General features: G+C 39.3%; 1 protein-coding gene across 1 annotated transcript in view; it reads left to right on the plus strand.

Moving 5' to 3' along the window:
- galnt9 (polypeptide N-acetylgalactosaminyltransferase 9) overlaps positions 1–10,374 on the plus strand; it is a 50,858-nt gene extending 40,484 nt beyond the window's left edge. The window contains exons 7-11 of the mRNA XM_085910689.1: positions 1,698–1,883; positions 2,915–3,052; positions 4,591–4,686; positions 7,501–7,668; positions 9,555–10,374. Coding sequence (XP_085766815.1) covers positions 1,698–1,883; positions 2,915–3,052; positions 4,591–4,686; positions 7,501–7,668; positions 9,555–9,701 — 735 coding nt within the window. The 3' untranslated portion in view covers positions 9,702–10,374. The remainder of the gene's footprint in view (positions 1–1,697; positions 1,884–2,914; positions 3,053–4,590; positions 4,687–7,500; positions 7,669–9,554) is intronic.
- Positions 10,375–17,201: the final 6,827 nt, after the last annotated feature.

Raw genomic sequence — 17,201 nt, forward strand, 5'->3', positions numbered from 1 at the left:
ACTTCTTATAGTGCTGAATAAAAAAAAAAAACAGTGCAAAGAACATACCATAATTGGTTCCGCTCATACTTGTGTTGGAGCATTTGTTATAGGTGTTGCATGACTTTTTAAAGTCGAAGGTGAAGATAATCGTGTTAACCAATCGTATTCAAATACCTTCACACCCTCACAGAGCGGGAACTAAACCACTTGACCTGCATAGAAGTCAGGTTAATGTACCAATACACCATCATTAAAAACTATCCAAATGAAGTGTCACATGTCAACTAATGACAAGAAAGAGGTTCAGAGTATGAAGAAACCATAAGGCATGAATGTGCACTCAGGCTCCTAAAATCACATTTGTGACACATTTAGGCTTAAGATGGTCAACTGGGCACAGGCTACAGGCTGTGCAGCTCCAAAAAGAGTCTTGCATCAGTTTTGATACATGTCCTGCTATGCAAGGGTTCTCCTCAGGGAGAAGTGAATGGCTCATAGTGTCTGATGCTGGTGGAAGCTTTGCATGTAAGAGGGAACGTCTAATGCTATATTTACCCCTGACACATATTTGACCCTTTGCATGTGGTGCATGAATCAGAAGAACAAATGAAACACCTGACTTAGTCCTATTTGCACCACATGATTACATATAAAGCCATAGAAAAGAAATGTAATACATGTAGCGAGACTGTGCACAGGACTTTGGGAGGGACTGATTTGCCCTTGATCAACAAGTTTATTTAGTGACTTAATATGATGTTAATGTTCAATAATTTTGACACCAATCAATGACATAAAATGCTATATATGGATAAAACAAGTGTCTGTTTTCTTATTTCCAATTTTAGTCAAAAACTACCCCTCATCTTCTCAAGGTAGATGTGGTGCAAGTGATGCGAATGAACACCCACAATCAAACTCGCACAAGGCACGTGATGCCACAGTTCATTTCACGTACAGTGCAAACATAACATAAAACATGTTTCACATTCTGACAGCACAGTGTGAAAGGATTGTAATGAGAACAGCCAAGAAACTCTCCCACAGCGTGGCAGATTTCCATCGGTTCATTAATTTGCTTTCGTCCTTTTACAATTCTTATCTTGTGCTGTACTCCTGAGAGATGATTGTTGTTTACCCTGATGGCCGCTCACCTCGGTGTTCTCACCTTGTGTGTGTTGATCTGGGTGTCACAGCATCTTTCATTTTCCTATCCATCAGTTCTCTCCGTGTGGCGGATACTTTCCAAGATGACATATTATTGCCAGGATTTATTCACTTTATCAGCTCCTGTGCCAAGCACGTCGAATTCGGATATTAGGGAATTCTGGCTCGCAGGAGAACAGGAATTTTCTATCATAATAAGAAAGCCCTGAGAGTAATCGTTGACTCAGTTTTGCGTGAAGTAAAAATTTTACCATCTATCAAAGGTCCGAACAGTTTCACTTCATTTGTCATTGGAATCAAAAAGTTTCACTTCATTTTGCTTTCTTAGCACTGATATGGCATTGGGAGTGGACTAAGCTTTGTGAGTGTGCAGGGACAGCAGGAAGGGCATCGGCCCATGTGGAGCGATATTTGCTGACATTCAGAGCTGACCAGTTGTACCTCAGCACATGACTATTTTCTCTGACGCCTGTCAGTTAATAATATGTTGATGATTTTTCACACGCATTAAACCATTTACAGGAAACACATTTGTTGTTGTTCTCTAGGTGTGGCAATGCGGTGGCAGTATGGAAGTCCTGCCGTGTGCAAGAGTGGCCCACATCGAGCGCAGCAAAAAGCCCTATAACAACGACATCGATTACTATGCCAAACGCAATGCGCTGCGAGCAGCTGAGGTGTGGATGGACGAATACAAATCTCACGTCTACATGGCTTGGAACATTCCCATGAATGTAAGCATTACTGTCTCCATTTACCTTTTGCTATATTGCACATGCGGACATGCAGAGGTGGTTCCTGCCAGCTAGTTAGTACGATTTTAAAGTTCTGTATTCATTCAACGTGACCTTCACACGGGTGCCAGAGTGAAGGCAGGCAAAGACTCTCTCTCCAAACAGACAAATGAGAGGAAGCTCGTGTCTAATCATTCTATTTTCAAACACATCATTTAGCTTGATTGCTTTCAATAGTCTTTTGAGATTGCCTGTGGAAAAACAAACTGCTACTATCATTACTAAAAAAGGTTCATATTGAATGCTAATTGGTGCCATTTAGCCTTGCACAATGAGATGATAGTCTGTGAAGGACATAAGCAAATACCTCTGAGCACTGGCCAGAACAGCCGTTCGAATAGTAGGCCCAATACGTAAAGACGCCACTTCCCTTCTGCAGTGGCATTACAAACACAGTGGCATGAAACATTATTACTCATTGTTCCATAGTGTACACTACAAAGACTGAGTACTGTGATTATCCCATCTTTCCTTCCTCTTCACACAATCTTACATCGCGGTTATCGACTAAGTCGCCCGCTGCAAGCACAACTGTGGAGTTGTAGGGGGGCTTTATGAATCACGACTGTGGCTTTCCTGAAATGGAATGCATTTGTTATTGTCGCTGCATGGCTCCAAAAAAGCGATACTGTATAATTGCACTTGCTATGGATTTTGTATTCTGTGACATATGGTATATTACTCAACAAACCTAAGCAGATAGCATAGATATATACTGTGGCTAGTTCATATTCATATTTGAGCATGGACTGTGGTTTTATTTATCATTGCAAACCATATAAAGAACCACATCACAAGTATTCAAGATGTGATGTCAAGTTACGGGTCATGCCATGACCCTGAGCTGAGTTTCTAGAGCATATATGGTTGTACCTTTCTCAAGATCACTTTGACAAGAGTCATGATGCAAACAAGCATCTGTCCAACAAAAGAAAAGAATGTCACCCTTGTTTATGTACATGTGTTGACAGAACCCAGGGGTTGATTTTGGAGACGTCTCTGAGCGTTTGGCCTTGAGGAAAAGGCTGCAATGTCGAAGTTTTCGCTGGTACCTTGAACACGTCTATCCTGAGATGCGGATCTACAACAACACCATCACATACGGCGAGGTGAGAAAGATACTTAAAGACAGCTAATTAAACAATACCGCTGTTTCATCATTTGTAATTCTAACAGCAGTGAAAATTAGTCGGTGAAAACTGTGTTAGGGTGCTGATTACCGATAAATGTTTGTCCATAGCAAACCTCCACAGAGATAATTAATATCTTGGTACACATTCTGACAGCTCCAGGCTTTCCCCTCTCATTAAAAATTACATACAGAAGGCAAAGTCAGTACATGAATTATAGCGTGAACAGGTACTAGTGCCTGTATAGGATTATATGTATTCTTTTCTCCACAATTAATTTTAATCAAATTTGTGTTACAAAGCAGGATACAAACCAACAGTACACAATTGTGCGGCGTGTATTAAGAGCAGTACATATTATAATCCAGAAAAACAACCACATATCTGTCTGTATTTCACATATGTTCACAATCTAGTGTTGTCACAACGCTGCTGCAATAGAATTGAGTCTCATCTGTCAGTGCAGTGTTCTGCGATGCTAACCAAACCATTGAGCCGGAACTTTTTCGACAACTCCGTGTGATAGACGTGTCACAACCAGGAAATGAAGCCATATCATTCAAAGCACACGGAACAAAATCTCATGCTTGATGCACAGCACCATCTGGGAGCGTGGCTAACAGGCAGAGATGGGGAGTGGTCACTGCATGATAATTTCCCATCATGACCTGACAAAGAATGAGATATTGCTTGGGGATAAAAGATGCACAAAGGATTTAATAGGCAGGACATGCATAGAAAAATGATTGCCTTATAATCAGAGGCAATTAATTTGATTTATTTTTCACGGTATGCGAGTATTTTAATCAGACATGTACAGGGAATTTAGCGATACATGGATTGGGATGCGGTGACAATAATTTATAAATATTTTTTAGAATATCAAATGGAAACAATGGAGGAGCTTCATTGGGGGCTGCACAGATAAGCCCTCTCTGTCGGTAATACAAATTTAGCAGCAAAAAAAACTCAGAAGTGTCAGATACGTGCATGGTTGAGGTCTAGGACACGGAAGCAGGGAGGCAAGGCAGAAGTACAGGATCTTTGCAGGGAGTCGTAGGTGTGTGTGTTTTGTGGTAGCCTGAAAATGGGATGTTGTGTGGCGGTGGTGTGTGTGTGTGTGGGGGGGGGGGGGGGGGGGTAGTTAGAGTGTGTGACAGCTCATTTCCAACCTAAGTCTGGTTCGTACCTCAGATCGAATTTCTGCTTGCACATTAAAGACTACAGCTCTTTAACCTTGTTTACCTACTAATAAGCAAACTGAAAGAAACAACCGAAAAAGGTGTTGGTGAATCGTCGAAGTAGCACAAATTTGCATGCATGATGCAGTTATTATTAGCTAATTGTTTGCAAATATATATTAGGACTTGTTCACTTTTTTGATTCATCTGCTCCACTACTTTTACCCCCACAATAATATTCACAAATAATGCTTAGTATTTGTTTTTAACGCTTTTTGTTTTTAACGCTAAACTTGAAAATGAATTTGCCATTTTACTTCATATTGTGTCTCTCAGGTAAGGAACAGCAAAGCAAGTGGCTACTGTCTGGACCAAGGCTCTGAGGACGATGACAAAGCAATCCTCTATCCTTGCCATGGCATGTCCTCACAGGTCAGCACCACATTGAGGAATTCTGTATTTTTAAGTTAGTCATTGCATATCTCAGATCCCCTTTAAACTCACAGAACGATTATTCATCCATCCATTTTCTGAAGTCCTTCATTTATTTTTAAATGATCATTTTATTCGCTGAGCTATTTTGTGTAGACACATTACTGCCAGAAGAATCGGAATGGAACGTAATACCTGAAATGCACAAATTTTGCATTTCAAATGTGCAGAATGCATTTCAATGGCAAACCAATTGCATATGCATGGAGCTTTTGTATAGTTCTTGATCATTGAATAGAGTTTCATTCAACTGCCAGACTCAACACCGAAACACCACTTTATATACCAATGCCTGAGGTTGGCATGCAGGGGTGGTGCACAATAATTCGTAGATATTCCAGTCAGTGTGCAAACCTCTCCAGCGACCCACTCCAAAATAATGGCAGAAATTCTGCATTGAAAACGCTTCACTGTGGAGAAATCCTAATGTGGATGTGTGTGTATATGTTTTTTACATATTTCACAAATATAGATTGAAAATGCTTGTTTGAGGTAATAACGCTTTCTAAGATTTGAGGTAATACTTCCATTAAACTAATAGAATCATGAATATAATGTAGCATCGTGTAGAAAAAGAACATGCATGCTTCATTGAAACAAAAACATTTTTATGAACATGCAACCTATTTGTAAAATGCTGCTATATCTTGCATGCTGGATGTATTTCTGCCTTTGGTGCAAGGAAATAAAAGACAAAGCCTTGCAAACCATGTAAATGTTATTCATGTCTCAATCCCCCCAAAAACCCTGGGGAAATAATCAAGTAGAGAGGGATACCTTGCCTTAGTGTAATTAAATTACAACAATGAGCAGTGTGGGACAATTCAATTTTGAGGAGCACAGTGATCTTTTTTTTTTTAGTTCTCTATTGTATTTCCCTTCGCTTTACTGCCTTTAGTCGTGAAACAATAATTGCTCTACATAAATTTTCATTATCCCTTTCAAGCATTTTCTTTTTCTTGGGTGCCTCTCCCCATTGAAAGCGTTGTCATAAGTGTGAGATGCCGTGAAACATAGTTGTGCATGTTTCTCAAAAGCCTGCCTCCTTTTGCTCAAAGCAACAGTCACTCAAGAAATGCACTTTTTTTGGGGGGCTCTTCCAGTGTTTTTATCTTAAAGGTCCATGCTTTTAATGTTTAAAATGTTTGCAATACTCTGTTCCTTGAGCATATTCACAAATGGCATCAAACATCACAAACATCAAGACACCATAAATGTACAATTCTGGAGATTATAATGTACCAACACTATCTTACATCAACAACACTGTTGTGCTATTAATGAGCTAATCAAGAAACAGATTAGGTTGACCCCCAAACAGCTCGAAACCTTTCATGATCTCAGAGAGGCAATGAAGCATCGCGCATTGCAGAGACACAGGTTAATTGGCACGCTTTAATTATTTGTTATTGTCTCATGTTGAATGCAGCGGTGTATAGAAGGCTGCCGAACTGAAATGTAAAACTGTATTAAGGGAATTATATGGCATTATTTATACACCCGGCCATGGCACTAACAATTTATTATCCCATCAGGAATTTGTAGCTATGTGTAAGACAGACCTTGAGACTACCCCCCACAGACAAATTGACAACAGCTCACAGCATTATATGTCCCTAGATTATTGAGTCGTCATCATCCTTGTGTATAGCCCATAACCACCTCCAATGAATCTGGAGTGACATTAAAGTTGTTCTTTACAAATGCCCTAGCTGTCCCATTCGACCCTTCGGGGGAGAACATTTGATTGGTTTGAATGCCAATAAATATGTCATCCTCGCATACTGCAACACCTACACACACTGCTGCATCTCTACCTTCTCCGAGTAGACTCCAAATATTAACGAGGTGAATCCTGTAATACAGCTGCAATAACTATCTGATATTTTACCGTTTGAGAGAGAGCTCGCTTGCCTTTGTGTTGTTGCCATATCATTTTTCATGAGGGCTCACACCACTAAATAATAAACACAATGTCTACAGTTTCCTTGCATGATACGAACACCGCATTATCGATGACCCTTTTATAGGATGTATTAAACACTGAGGGATCATGTTTTTTTCCAGTGATGTAGCCAACATGTGGTACCGTATGTCATTCTATCTTGCATTTATCTGAGCTCCTTCAACTATACTCCATATAATAGTAGCAAAACCAACGGTCTCTGACTATTGTAAAACACAGAAGGGTGTTGGTCCTCACTTGAATGGCACTTTTGATAAGATCAACTGATGATGCAAGAATCAGCAATACAGCCACAGTGCTCTACACTTCCGTACTGGTGTTGCAAAATACAGACTTATAGATTCCTCAGAACAAATGTTTGGTGGTCTTTATACCCACGCAATTATTTCACCACATCACTCCTTGCCGTATCAAGTTAACGTAGAGTTAAAGGCATGTATTTGGAGCTCATGGTCTGTATGTAGCTCAGAGAATAGGGCAGTAACATGCATTCCATGAAGCTGCAAGCCTCATTGATTAGCATGTTGAGGTAAAACCAAAAGTAAATTATTTAGATTCTTCTCCAATGTAAAACGTAAGCACGTACTTTATGACTGCATCATAAACAGAACTGATGTTTGAGCCCACCAGCGGCTGCTTTAATTTCATACTGTTTGTTCATGTCTTTCTCACTTTTTCTTATCCACGAAAAATGTCTCAATATTCACAATTGTGTTTTGTCTCAGGAGTGACAGGCCTAACCATCCTCAAACTTAGCACTGAACACACACTTATCTTTTGGATTCCAGCTTGCTCGCTATTCAACGGATGGCGTTCTACAACTCGGACCCCTGGGGTCGACCACCTTCCTGCCTGACACAAAATGTCTTGTTGATGACGGCAGAGGACGCATTGCAAGTTTGAAAAAATGTGAAGCCGTTGCCAGGACTTCCCAGCGACTTTGGGATTTCACACAGGTAAAAAAGAAAAAAAGCAATGCATTGTGATTAATGGATGGAGTTCTGGTTATATCTGACAATAAGGAGGAGACCAACATGTCTCTTCAGTTTCATCAGCAAATAAGGTCAAAACAATTGTAATTAATTTATTCATCATTTATAGTGTTTCCAACAATGTCCTAACCACAATCACAGTATTTTTTTATTGGTCTTACTTCCATTAAGTACACGGCCCAGGTGCCTCCCACATTTCACCTCGGATAGGTTCCTGCTCTTATAAAGGGGAAGTCAACCCAAATATTTTTTTTACAATAGTATGTTTTATGTGCCCCCATTAGTCTATAAACAGCATTCTGATTAACATTGTGTTTGTGGAATAAGAGTTAAGCAGTAAACTTTACCTATTTTCATCCATCTATTGTCAACTAGAAATGACATCCCAGTTGCCAGGTCTCAGATTACAACCAATCACGGCTCAGCTTCGGAAAATTTATGAATTTTGGGTGGATTTTGCCTGTTTAATTCATATTCTACAAACGAAACGTGATTCAGAACACTGTGTTTTGACTAGTTGGGCTACACAAAACTTACTATTTCAATGAAGGTTTTGGGGTTGACTTCCCCTTTAACAGTGAACAGGGGAAACACTACACCAAATTGTGAACAAGCCTTCCTTAAACTGTGTTAATGCAAAAGCCTTTGGTCTATTTTGATAGACCGCTGGTCTATGGTTCAGCATACAATTGGACCAAAGGTGGCTCATTAAAAACATGCATAAAATCTCAAGCTGATGGAATAGCCTTTAACAAAGCTCAGAAATAATAATAAGGCCAAGGGGTAGGCTCATTATTTTCTGTGGTGCCAATTTTATTAGCTGAGATGCCACAAAAATCGACTAAAATATATCCCGATGTTGATGACCCTGCGCTCTCAGCAGTTATTTTACCAATTCCATTTCGTCGTTCCATTTGGGACTGATCTGACAGAGATTTCCGTTATAATCATATCACAACCGTTGAAACAGGTCATTTCTCTTGTTCATTGTGCATCGGGGTTCAGCGTTCACAGGTGACCAAATGAATATATTGAGAGCATATTGCGCAGGCTGTTATCTCGATGACTAGACTTTTTGGAGATATTATATTGTGGAGGCGGCACAGTGAAGCACTGGTTAGCCTCACGGTCCTGAAGTTCAGGGTTAGATTCCGGCTCCGGTGTTCCTGTGTAAAGTTTGCATGTTCTCCCCGAACCTGCGTGGGGTTTCTCCAGGTACTCGGGTTTCCTCCCACATTCCAAAAAACATGCATGGTAGGACGACTGAGCTCTCCAAAATGCCTCTCGGTGTGAGTATGAATGTTGGTCTGTATCTGCACTGTGATTGGCTGGCAACCAGTTCAGGGTGTCCTCCGTCTACCGCCCAAAGACAGCTGGGATAGGCTCCAGCACGATCGCGACCCTTATGAGGTGAAGCGATTCGGAGTGAATGTAGATTGCGGCTCTAATAATACCCAGTTGCATCACTGTGACAAACAACGAGAGACCATGTTGCCATTTTGTAATTTGGTCTATTCCGGTAGCAGTGCACGGCTGACAAATCTTGACATGATTTGGCTCCCATGTCCTGGAAATGTATGAATCCATAAATTCCCACGAATGTCACCATTAGAGTAAAATGTATTTTTTATGAACTTCCGCAATATATCTGAGGAAAACTATATGACAACCATTAAGTAGAGAATAATGTGTACGTATCTGAGTTGTCACAATGCCTATGGAAAATACCAATTGACAAATATACTATGCTGGCTTTTTGCACAATGATCTTGTCTGTAAAACATACCGGCAATCTGGTTAATAACGTTTTTTAGTCCGTCGTGTCTGATCTGACTTTTTTCCCCCTACAGAACGGTCCAATCATCAGCAGGGACACAGGTCGATGCTTAGAAGTTGAAATGTCTAAAGATGCCAACTTTGGCCTTCGTCTAGTGGTGCAGAGATGCTCAGGTCAGAAGTGGATCATACGAAACTGGATTAAGCATCCCAGACACTGAAGCCATGAGGAAAACCTCTGAGACTTTTTGGGGGTTATTTTTCAAGTCACAGTCAGGAATCGGAAGATGTGGTATGACACCACTACGCTGTTGGGCTTCCCTCAAGCCACAGAGCTTTCCATCTCCTAGACTTCTCTGACTACACTTATTAAAAAGTTTTCAGTTCTGACCTGTATAAAGAGGTGTACAGTGACACACGGGTGTGACCCGAAATTATTTTATTTCTATTGTAAAAAGCTATCTGTTTCATCGTGGTATATGAATGTGTGTGTTGTTTTGATGAGAGCATCTGAGCCATTCAAATAATATCAGAGTTGTAAATTATAATTTATCACATTAAATGATTATTTGAAGTTTCTGAAAATTATATCAGCCAGATTGCGCCGGTCTGTTTACTATATAATAGGCTTTAAAGGAGATTATTATTTTCTCAATAGATGACAGTATTTTCATCTGCAGTGGCACAAACTACAACAATACCTTGTTTTGTTTTAACAGTATTGCTCACTGTGGGCAAGTGCAATTGTGCCTTTTTTATCATTATTTGCTTCAACTGACCAGGGAATGTGAGTCCCTAAAGCATGTACAAACTATTTGGAAGGTAATAATGTAAAGCAATGTATACAACAATAAAAAGTCTAGTAATATACTGTAAGAGTGAAGGATTTAAACTGATAGGATATTAAAATCATTTTTCATGATTATGTCTCACTTCACACAACTGATTTCTTGATTTTTTATATTTCGTGTGTTTTTTTTCCTTGCATTTATATAGGGGTAGACTTATAGTCTTAAGTATGTGAATGTGTGTGTTTGTGTGCATGCATTTATGCATATAGAGAGTAAAAATCAAAAGGAATAAAACAGCTCTCAACAAAAACAGCAAATACACATTCGTAAAAAGGAGTAGGAAATATTTCAATTACAAATGATGAGTTTTCTCCTTCAAAGTAATCCCCCTGGAGCCTAACACCATTTTTTTCCAGCCTTCTCTGACACCTACATGCACTCCTGGAACGATTCTTCCAGAATCCTCCGCAGCTCTGTTATGACAGCCATCTTGAAGTGGACCGTGTCTTTAAAATTGCTACCCCTTTTCTTGAGCTTGGGAAAGGGGGTGGGGGGGGGGGACACAGATCCAGGTTGGGTGAGTAGAAGTTTAAGTATATTGAAGTGTAAGTATATTGGTGAATGAGATTTCATTCCAAAGGACAGCTTGTAACAATGACGCTGTAATTTACATGCATGTAAACCTGATGATCGGGGTTCAAATCTTGCATCTGGTCTTATTACTTGGAGTTCATGTCGGTTTTCTCCAGGTACACAGGATTTCTCTGAGATCCGGAGAAATGCAGGTTACTTGAAGACTATGAATTGTTTGTGTACCTCTCCACACCAAATGTCAGCTAAGACAGCTCACAAGATAAGTGAAAGTAATATAAAAAATTCTTTAGACCTCCCAAAGTTGACATGCTAAAATTTTTATTTTCCTGCCTTTCTGAGCCCAATACAAAAGTCTCCTGTGAGATCGGTTAGCGCTGGTTGAAATACTAAACAGTGTTTGGGATTTAAAAAAAAAAAATAATAATGCATGGAAAAAAGGATCTCCACAGACGCCAGCCCCTTGAAATAACTCTTTGCTGCTTGAATGGCTTTTTAACAGCCACCCTCTTAATACAATTCTTCACAGAAAAGGTCACCTTTACCTGAACAAACCCATTTGCTCCCATTTGGACAAACATTTGCTCACTCATATTTTTTTAACAGTACAATCATTTCAGAGATGCTGCGTTTACAGCAGGGGTCAACAATTCCAGTCCTCAAGGGCCCCTATCCATTAATATTTGAGATGTATCCCTTGTCCAACACATCTAATTCAAATGATCAACTCATCCACAAACTCTGCATAAGCATGACAACAATCCTGAGGAAAACATCTAAATTACTGTGGATAAATGACCTGGAGGACCGGAATTGGTGACCCCTGTTTTACAGTATGTTCCCGACAACGGCCACGGAAGCCCTGTACGTCGAAAATGTAGTGTGTGGTGTCATTGCGGTGTTCTCACAGTGTATGTATCACAATGTCCTTCATGGGCAAGTTGGGAAGAAGCTGCTGAAAAAGGCAAAAAGGGCTCTAACTTACTTCTACAGGTAAAACGTGAGCAATATTGGAGCAGGCAGGCAGCATTAGAACATGTTTGTTCCCCTGGTAACGTTGAATACAGGGCACATGTATACAGTAATCCCCTCTCCATCAGGGGGGATTTATATTTCATATTTTCATACTTTATATTTATACACACATAAGTAAAAAGTCACACTCTAGAAATATCGTATTTAGATACACCCTAGGCATGTTTTTATGGCATTTACAGCATATTTAAACATTGCAACAGAGCAAGAGCAATGGATAACGAAAATTTTATGCAATCAGTAGATTTTGCTAATCTATCTTTTATACCGAAACACAAAAACAGCCTGTTGGTCCGAAAACATATGAGCGCATTAGATTACATTGGATGTCTCTCTGTCCCCAAATTAAAAGGAAGAGGAGCTGCTTTGATTGGCTAAGATAGGCTTTGCTTGTGACCTCAACAACTGCAGCACAGACCTCTTACTCTCAGGTCTGCCAGGTAAGTGCTCTTCTGATAAAACATCAGGTCTAACTTGCGACCGCATAGAGTTATGCCGCGTGTTCGTGAAAATAGAGCTCTCAGTCTTTGCCTCGGCAGGCATTGTAAGCAAATAAAATTAAACACATTGCTTGGATTTAAAGGAGTTGTTGTCAGTTAATGTGAGATGTCGACATTAAAATATACTTCCTGTCCCACTAATGAATGCCTCCAAGTTCTGTAGCACCCTATTATTGGGTATACTGTTAGTTTTTGTTGTATTATTATAGCTGACTAGGCTCAACATCTACTGCTGTAGCAAATTTTGGGACAATTCAAACAGCTTGGCAAGTAGTCACAGCAATCATGGCCTGTCACATTTGCCCCAACCCCATTTTATTTTATGATTATCCCATTTTGTCCACGAGCCATAAATATGGCAGCTCTGTTCGCCAGTGACATAGAGTAAAAATACCATACATTCTTTAAATAGCCAGCATTTGCCCTGCTTTCCTAAATTTCCCTCATACTTCATGAAAACATGAATTTTTAAGATTGTCAATGAGAAACCAGTGATTTTCCTTTGTTAAGGATGAAATGGAAAACTAATTAGCAAATATATCTAAGATTGGTGTCAGTGATGTCAAAAGACAGGAGACAGAGAAAAGCCCACAATTGTATACACACAATATTTTGGAAGATAGACCGATAGATAGGCAGATAGATAGACGGGTGGACGGACGGACAAATAGATGTGTATATATGTATTTACGTAATTACATACACAGGCATTGGCAAATTGACAGACTGGCTCATTGGTTCAAATTAAAAGGTTTGATTTTTGTTCTCTGTAGCAATGACACATTTGAAATGAATATTGGAATTGACAGACAAGAAAATATGAAAAACCTACACTAGTTGCATGCATTGTCTCTTACAAATGTATAAAACCAATACCCAAAAGCAGTCTTTCCTCAGTGTTTGTCTATCTTGAGGACAATATTTTCTTTGTGTTCAATCAATTTCACCAGTCCACTCCAATCACAGGAATGCCGTCCGTTCACTCTGGATTGTCATGCTTTCCAATTTGTATGCACCCTTTTTAATGTGCAGCCTCTTAGTTGCTTTGTCTTGAATCACATCATCTAAGCAATTCATCATCTCTGTATCATTTAAATGAACCGCCGCAGGCTTCCCAGAGTACGTTAATATGTTAGTAAGACATTTGGTGAACAAACACTGTGAGTGTGGTACCTCTTAACGTTTGTATCGTGCTCTAAAACTGAAAGTTATTGTGCTTGCGATTTTGCTTTAGATAGTGTAAGTCATAAAATTCCCGAGATTTATTCTAAAATCAAGATAGACTGATATTACATAGTATATATCTTTCTAAAAAAGTGGCCATTTGCTTCTAATGTGTTGGGGGTTTTTTTTTTCATTTTTGACCCATCGTCAGTCCCCCCCAAGTGTGAAGTGTGACCCACACATTTGTACAGCCAATTTATCTTCAAGCGCCACTATTTCACTTTGTCATACTGTCCAGGTGCAGAAAACTAAGTCACAAAGCGACTGCATATGAAAGAGCCTTACTCAAATCCCAGCAATAATATGCACAGAGAAAATAATCCATCAATCTTATATAGTCCACACACCCAAATCCTGAAAATATGTACATATCTTTATATTAACCTCTGATTTAACATAAGACATGTGTTTGCACTGAGACACTGATGCCTTTTAGAAGATTTATTGCCTACTTTACAATCGCTTACGGCTATGCCAACATCGTCAGCTTCTTTCATCTGCTGGTCTTTCTTGAACTGCTGACATTCATTATGTATTTACTATTCTAAGGTGAGCACGCGTAGGAATGCAATTGTGGTAGTCCCTATACAATTGCATTCCTAGAGCGCACACTGGAAAAAAAAAACGTAACTTTCAGTTGTGAATCAATCAACAAGTTGTAAACAAACGTCATTGTCTGCGCTTTTCCTCAAAAATATGCAAATAATGTATGATAAACCCATACTCATGTGAAACCGATGTGCATGTCCGAATTAAGGAAATCCAAATGATGATGTATACTTGCTACACAAAACGGAAATTCAAGTATCAGGCTCGTGTCGAGGATATGCAGTCGTAAGCTTGTGAATCACACAATTCCTCTGAGAGCCCAACAGGGAAATGGTTTGCGTTAACAGTTTTTATTCCCCTCTGAGTGGATGACAAAGTGACAGTGAGTGATGGGATGGTACGGAAATAAGGGACTGGAGGGTGGGGAATAGTGTTGAGGCTGGGGAAAGGGTCGCATGGACAAGGACAACGCATCCGTCTCATGAGCAAGGGAGCCACGTTAGTGCTCATTGTGATGCTGACAATACTCTTTTTACGCCTGGGCCACTGCCAAGAGTTAGAGGTGACTTCATTATTCAGAACGCTGCTGGGGGTGACTGGCTGGGTAGCATCTGGGGAAGTGTTTCAAAAGGGACCAAATGTACTGTGATGCTACACCAAAGCTACTTCCCTGCATCACATTGAAAATATATCGTACACATTTCCCGATCAGAGCAAAGACTGACTGATTAGCGGTCTGTTTGAAAAGTAGGTGTCTGACGGATTAGTGACTCAGTATACTGTGCAACAGGGGTTGGTGGTACACTGAGTTACGGATGGATGGATGGATGGATGGATGGATGGATGGATGGATGGATGGATGGATGGATGGATGGATGGATGGATGGATGGATGGATGGATGGATGGATGGATGGATGGATGGATGGATGGATGGATGGATGACATGAATTAGACATAGATTACTATTACAATGATTGCTATTAAATGAATTAAGTACATCAGCTTTGCATTTAGTATGCAAAGAAACTGTTAATTTGCGTGATATTTTACATTGAATAATGTTGATGGAAAGTAAATACAATATATATTGAGGAAATTCTTCATACATTTTCATCAGTAGATACTGAATCTCCACCTGTGTAATGATTTAAACTTTAAATACAGTCTGCTGAGTGCCCTGTTGACAATAAGTAGCTAAAGAACCACAGGAAACATGTTTTATAGCCTTAAGTTTAATTATAAGGCCTCTCCATTTGCTGCCAGAAGGGTCTTGCCATTGAATAATGTTGATGGAAAAATAGAGTAAATACAATATATATTGGGGAAATTCTTCATACATTTCTATCAGGTAGATACTGAATTTCCACCTGTGTAATGATTTTGTTGACAATAAGTAGCTAAAGAACCACAGGAAACATGTGTTATACCCTCAAGTTTAATTATAAGGCCTCTCCATTTGCTGCCAGAAGGGTCCTTTGCCTCAAACCACAGCACGCTCATTCACTTTGTAGTGCTGACAAACAAAGGTATACAAAACGCTGAATAGAATCCTGTTTGACTTTGACTTTTCCATCACTGCGTTCTCATAAAGCAAATGCTAACAACCTTGGACTTCGAGTATAATGGTTTGACAATGAAAGTGTACAGTGTTTTCAAGTTTGATTGCAAGTCTAAATTGCAGGCCTCATTCTTGATGGAACTATGAATTACATTCTTCTTCCAATGTGTAACCCCGTAATTAAATAATCTCTACATTTCATGGGGATCAGATGGGCTACAAATTCAAATTACTTTGACAACATTGTGAGGTATGTGGAAATATGTTTTATAATTTATATTTAATCTCACAAGCTGAAAAGAAAACAAAGTACTCATAAATATAGGTTTGTTATGGCGAGCTTATCTGTGAGTACATTTTGAAAAAAATATTCCTTTTGCACTTCTGAATTGTTTTCACTTCAATTATAGCTAATATATTCTTTTGTTTTGACATAAAGTAGACAGTGTTCCTCTCTCTGATTGTGTAATGTCATTTAGTTGATTGTTACTGCGCGGATTTGAACAATCTACTTTGCATGCGAGTTTTTATTATTTGATGTTTATTCCAGACATGTTTTCCCCACGGAAGAGAAAATGCTGACAGTTTCAGCTGTCACTTTAGCCCTCGTCAGAGCTGTCACACTTCCCTGTGTGACTTGTCTAAGAAGAGCTGATCTGGTTAGGAAAAATCTTTATTAAATGTTATCTTGAACAATTGTATACTGTCTCCTAAAAAGTTATCATTTTTCCTTTGAAAGCTTGTGAGTATTTTTAAATAACATCCATTGTCTTGTAGCATTTTCTGTCAGATGGTTTAGAGGGGGAGCAGGGAGGCTTCTGGGGTGCCTTTTATCATGAGATTTGCAATAAAAAATAGTTTGCAATATAATTAGCTGCATAACTTTTTTTCTCTAAAATCAATTAATGGTAGTCAATTATAATATCAAATTACTATTACCATTACTATTATAAATGACTATTAATGAAATCTGATACTAGATTGTATGCTATGGAAGGGCAAACATGTTTTTCACTGAATTCTGTCCACGCACCTCTACTTGACTTGGACAAAATGATTGACTTCAAGAAAAAAAAATGTCAATACTATCCCACTGTGTCGATGCACATTGTATGGCTATTAAGAGATAAAGCAACCCATGACAAGCTGCATTTGAACAACTGACAGGCCACATGCCCATTTTACTTTGTCAGCACTTTTCAGTACAAGTTTTCATCAGACCATCTTAATGGGGCCATATATTTAGTAAGTCATAAGAAGGCATTCATCATGTTGACAGCTCACTGTTTCTTCTGACAAACTTTTTCGCCTATCTTTTTCGATGTAAGCCTAGCGAACAGACTGAGTGCTGATTCTGTATTCATCCTAGCCTAAAGGCATCTTCACACCTCTCTGCTTTACAGCAGTTATTTTCTACTCCAGAGCTGTCTCTTCCTCATTTGGGCTACAATGCCTACGTGGGACAGCTGCAG

Source organism: Syngnathus leptorhynchus, chromosome 4, assembly GCF_054491065.1.
Source record: "Syngnathus leptorhynchus isolate UIUO chromosome 4, UIUO_Slep, whole genome shotgun sequence".
Taxonomy (NCBI): Eukaryota; Metazoa; Chordata; class Actinopteri; order Syngnathiformes; family Syngnathidae; genus Syngnathus; species Syngnathus leptorhynchus.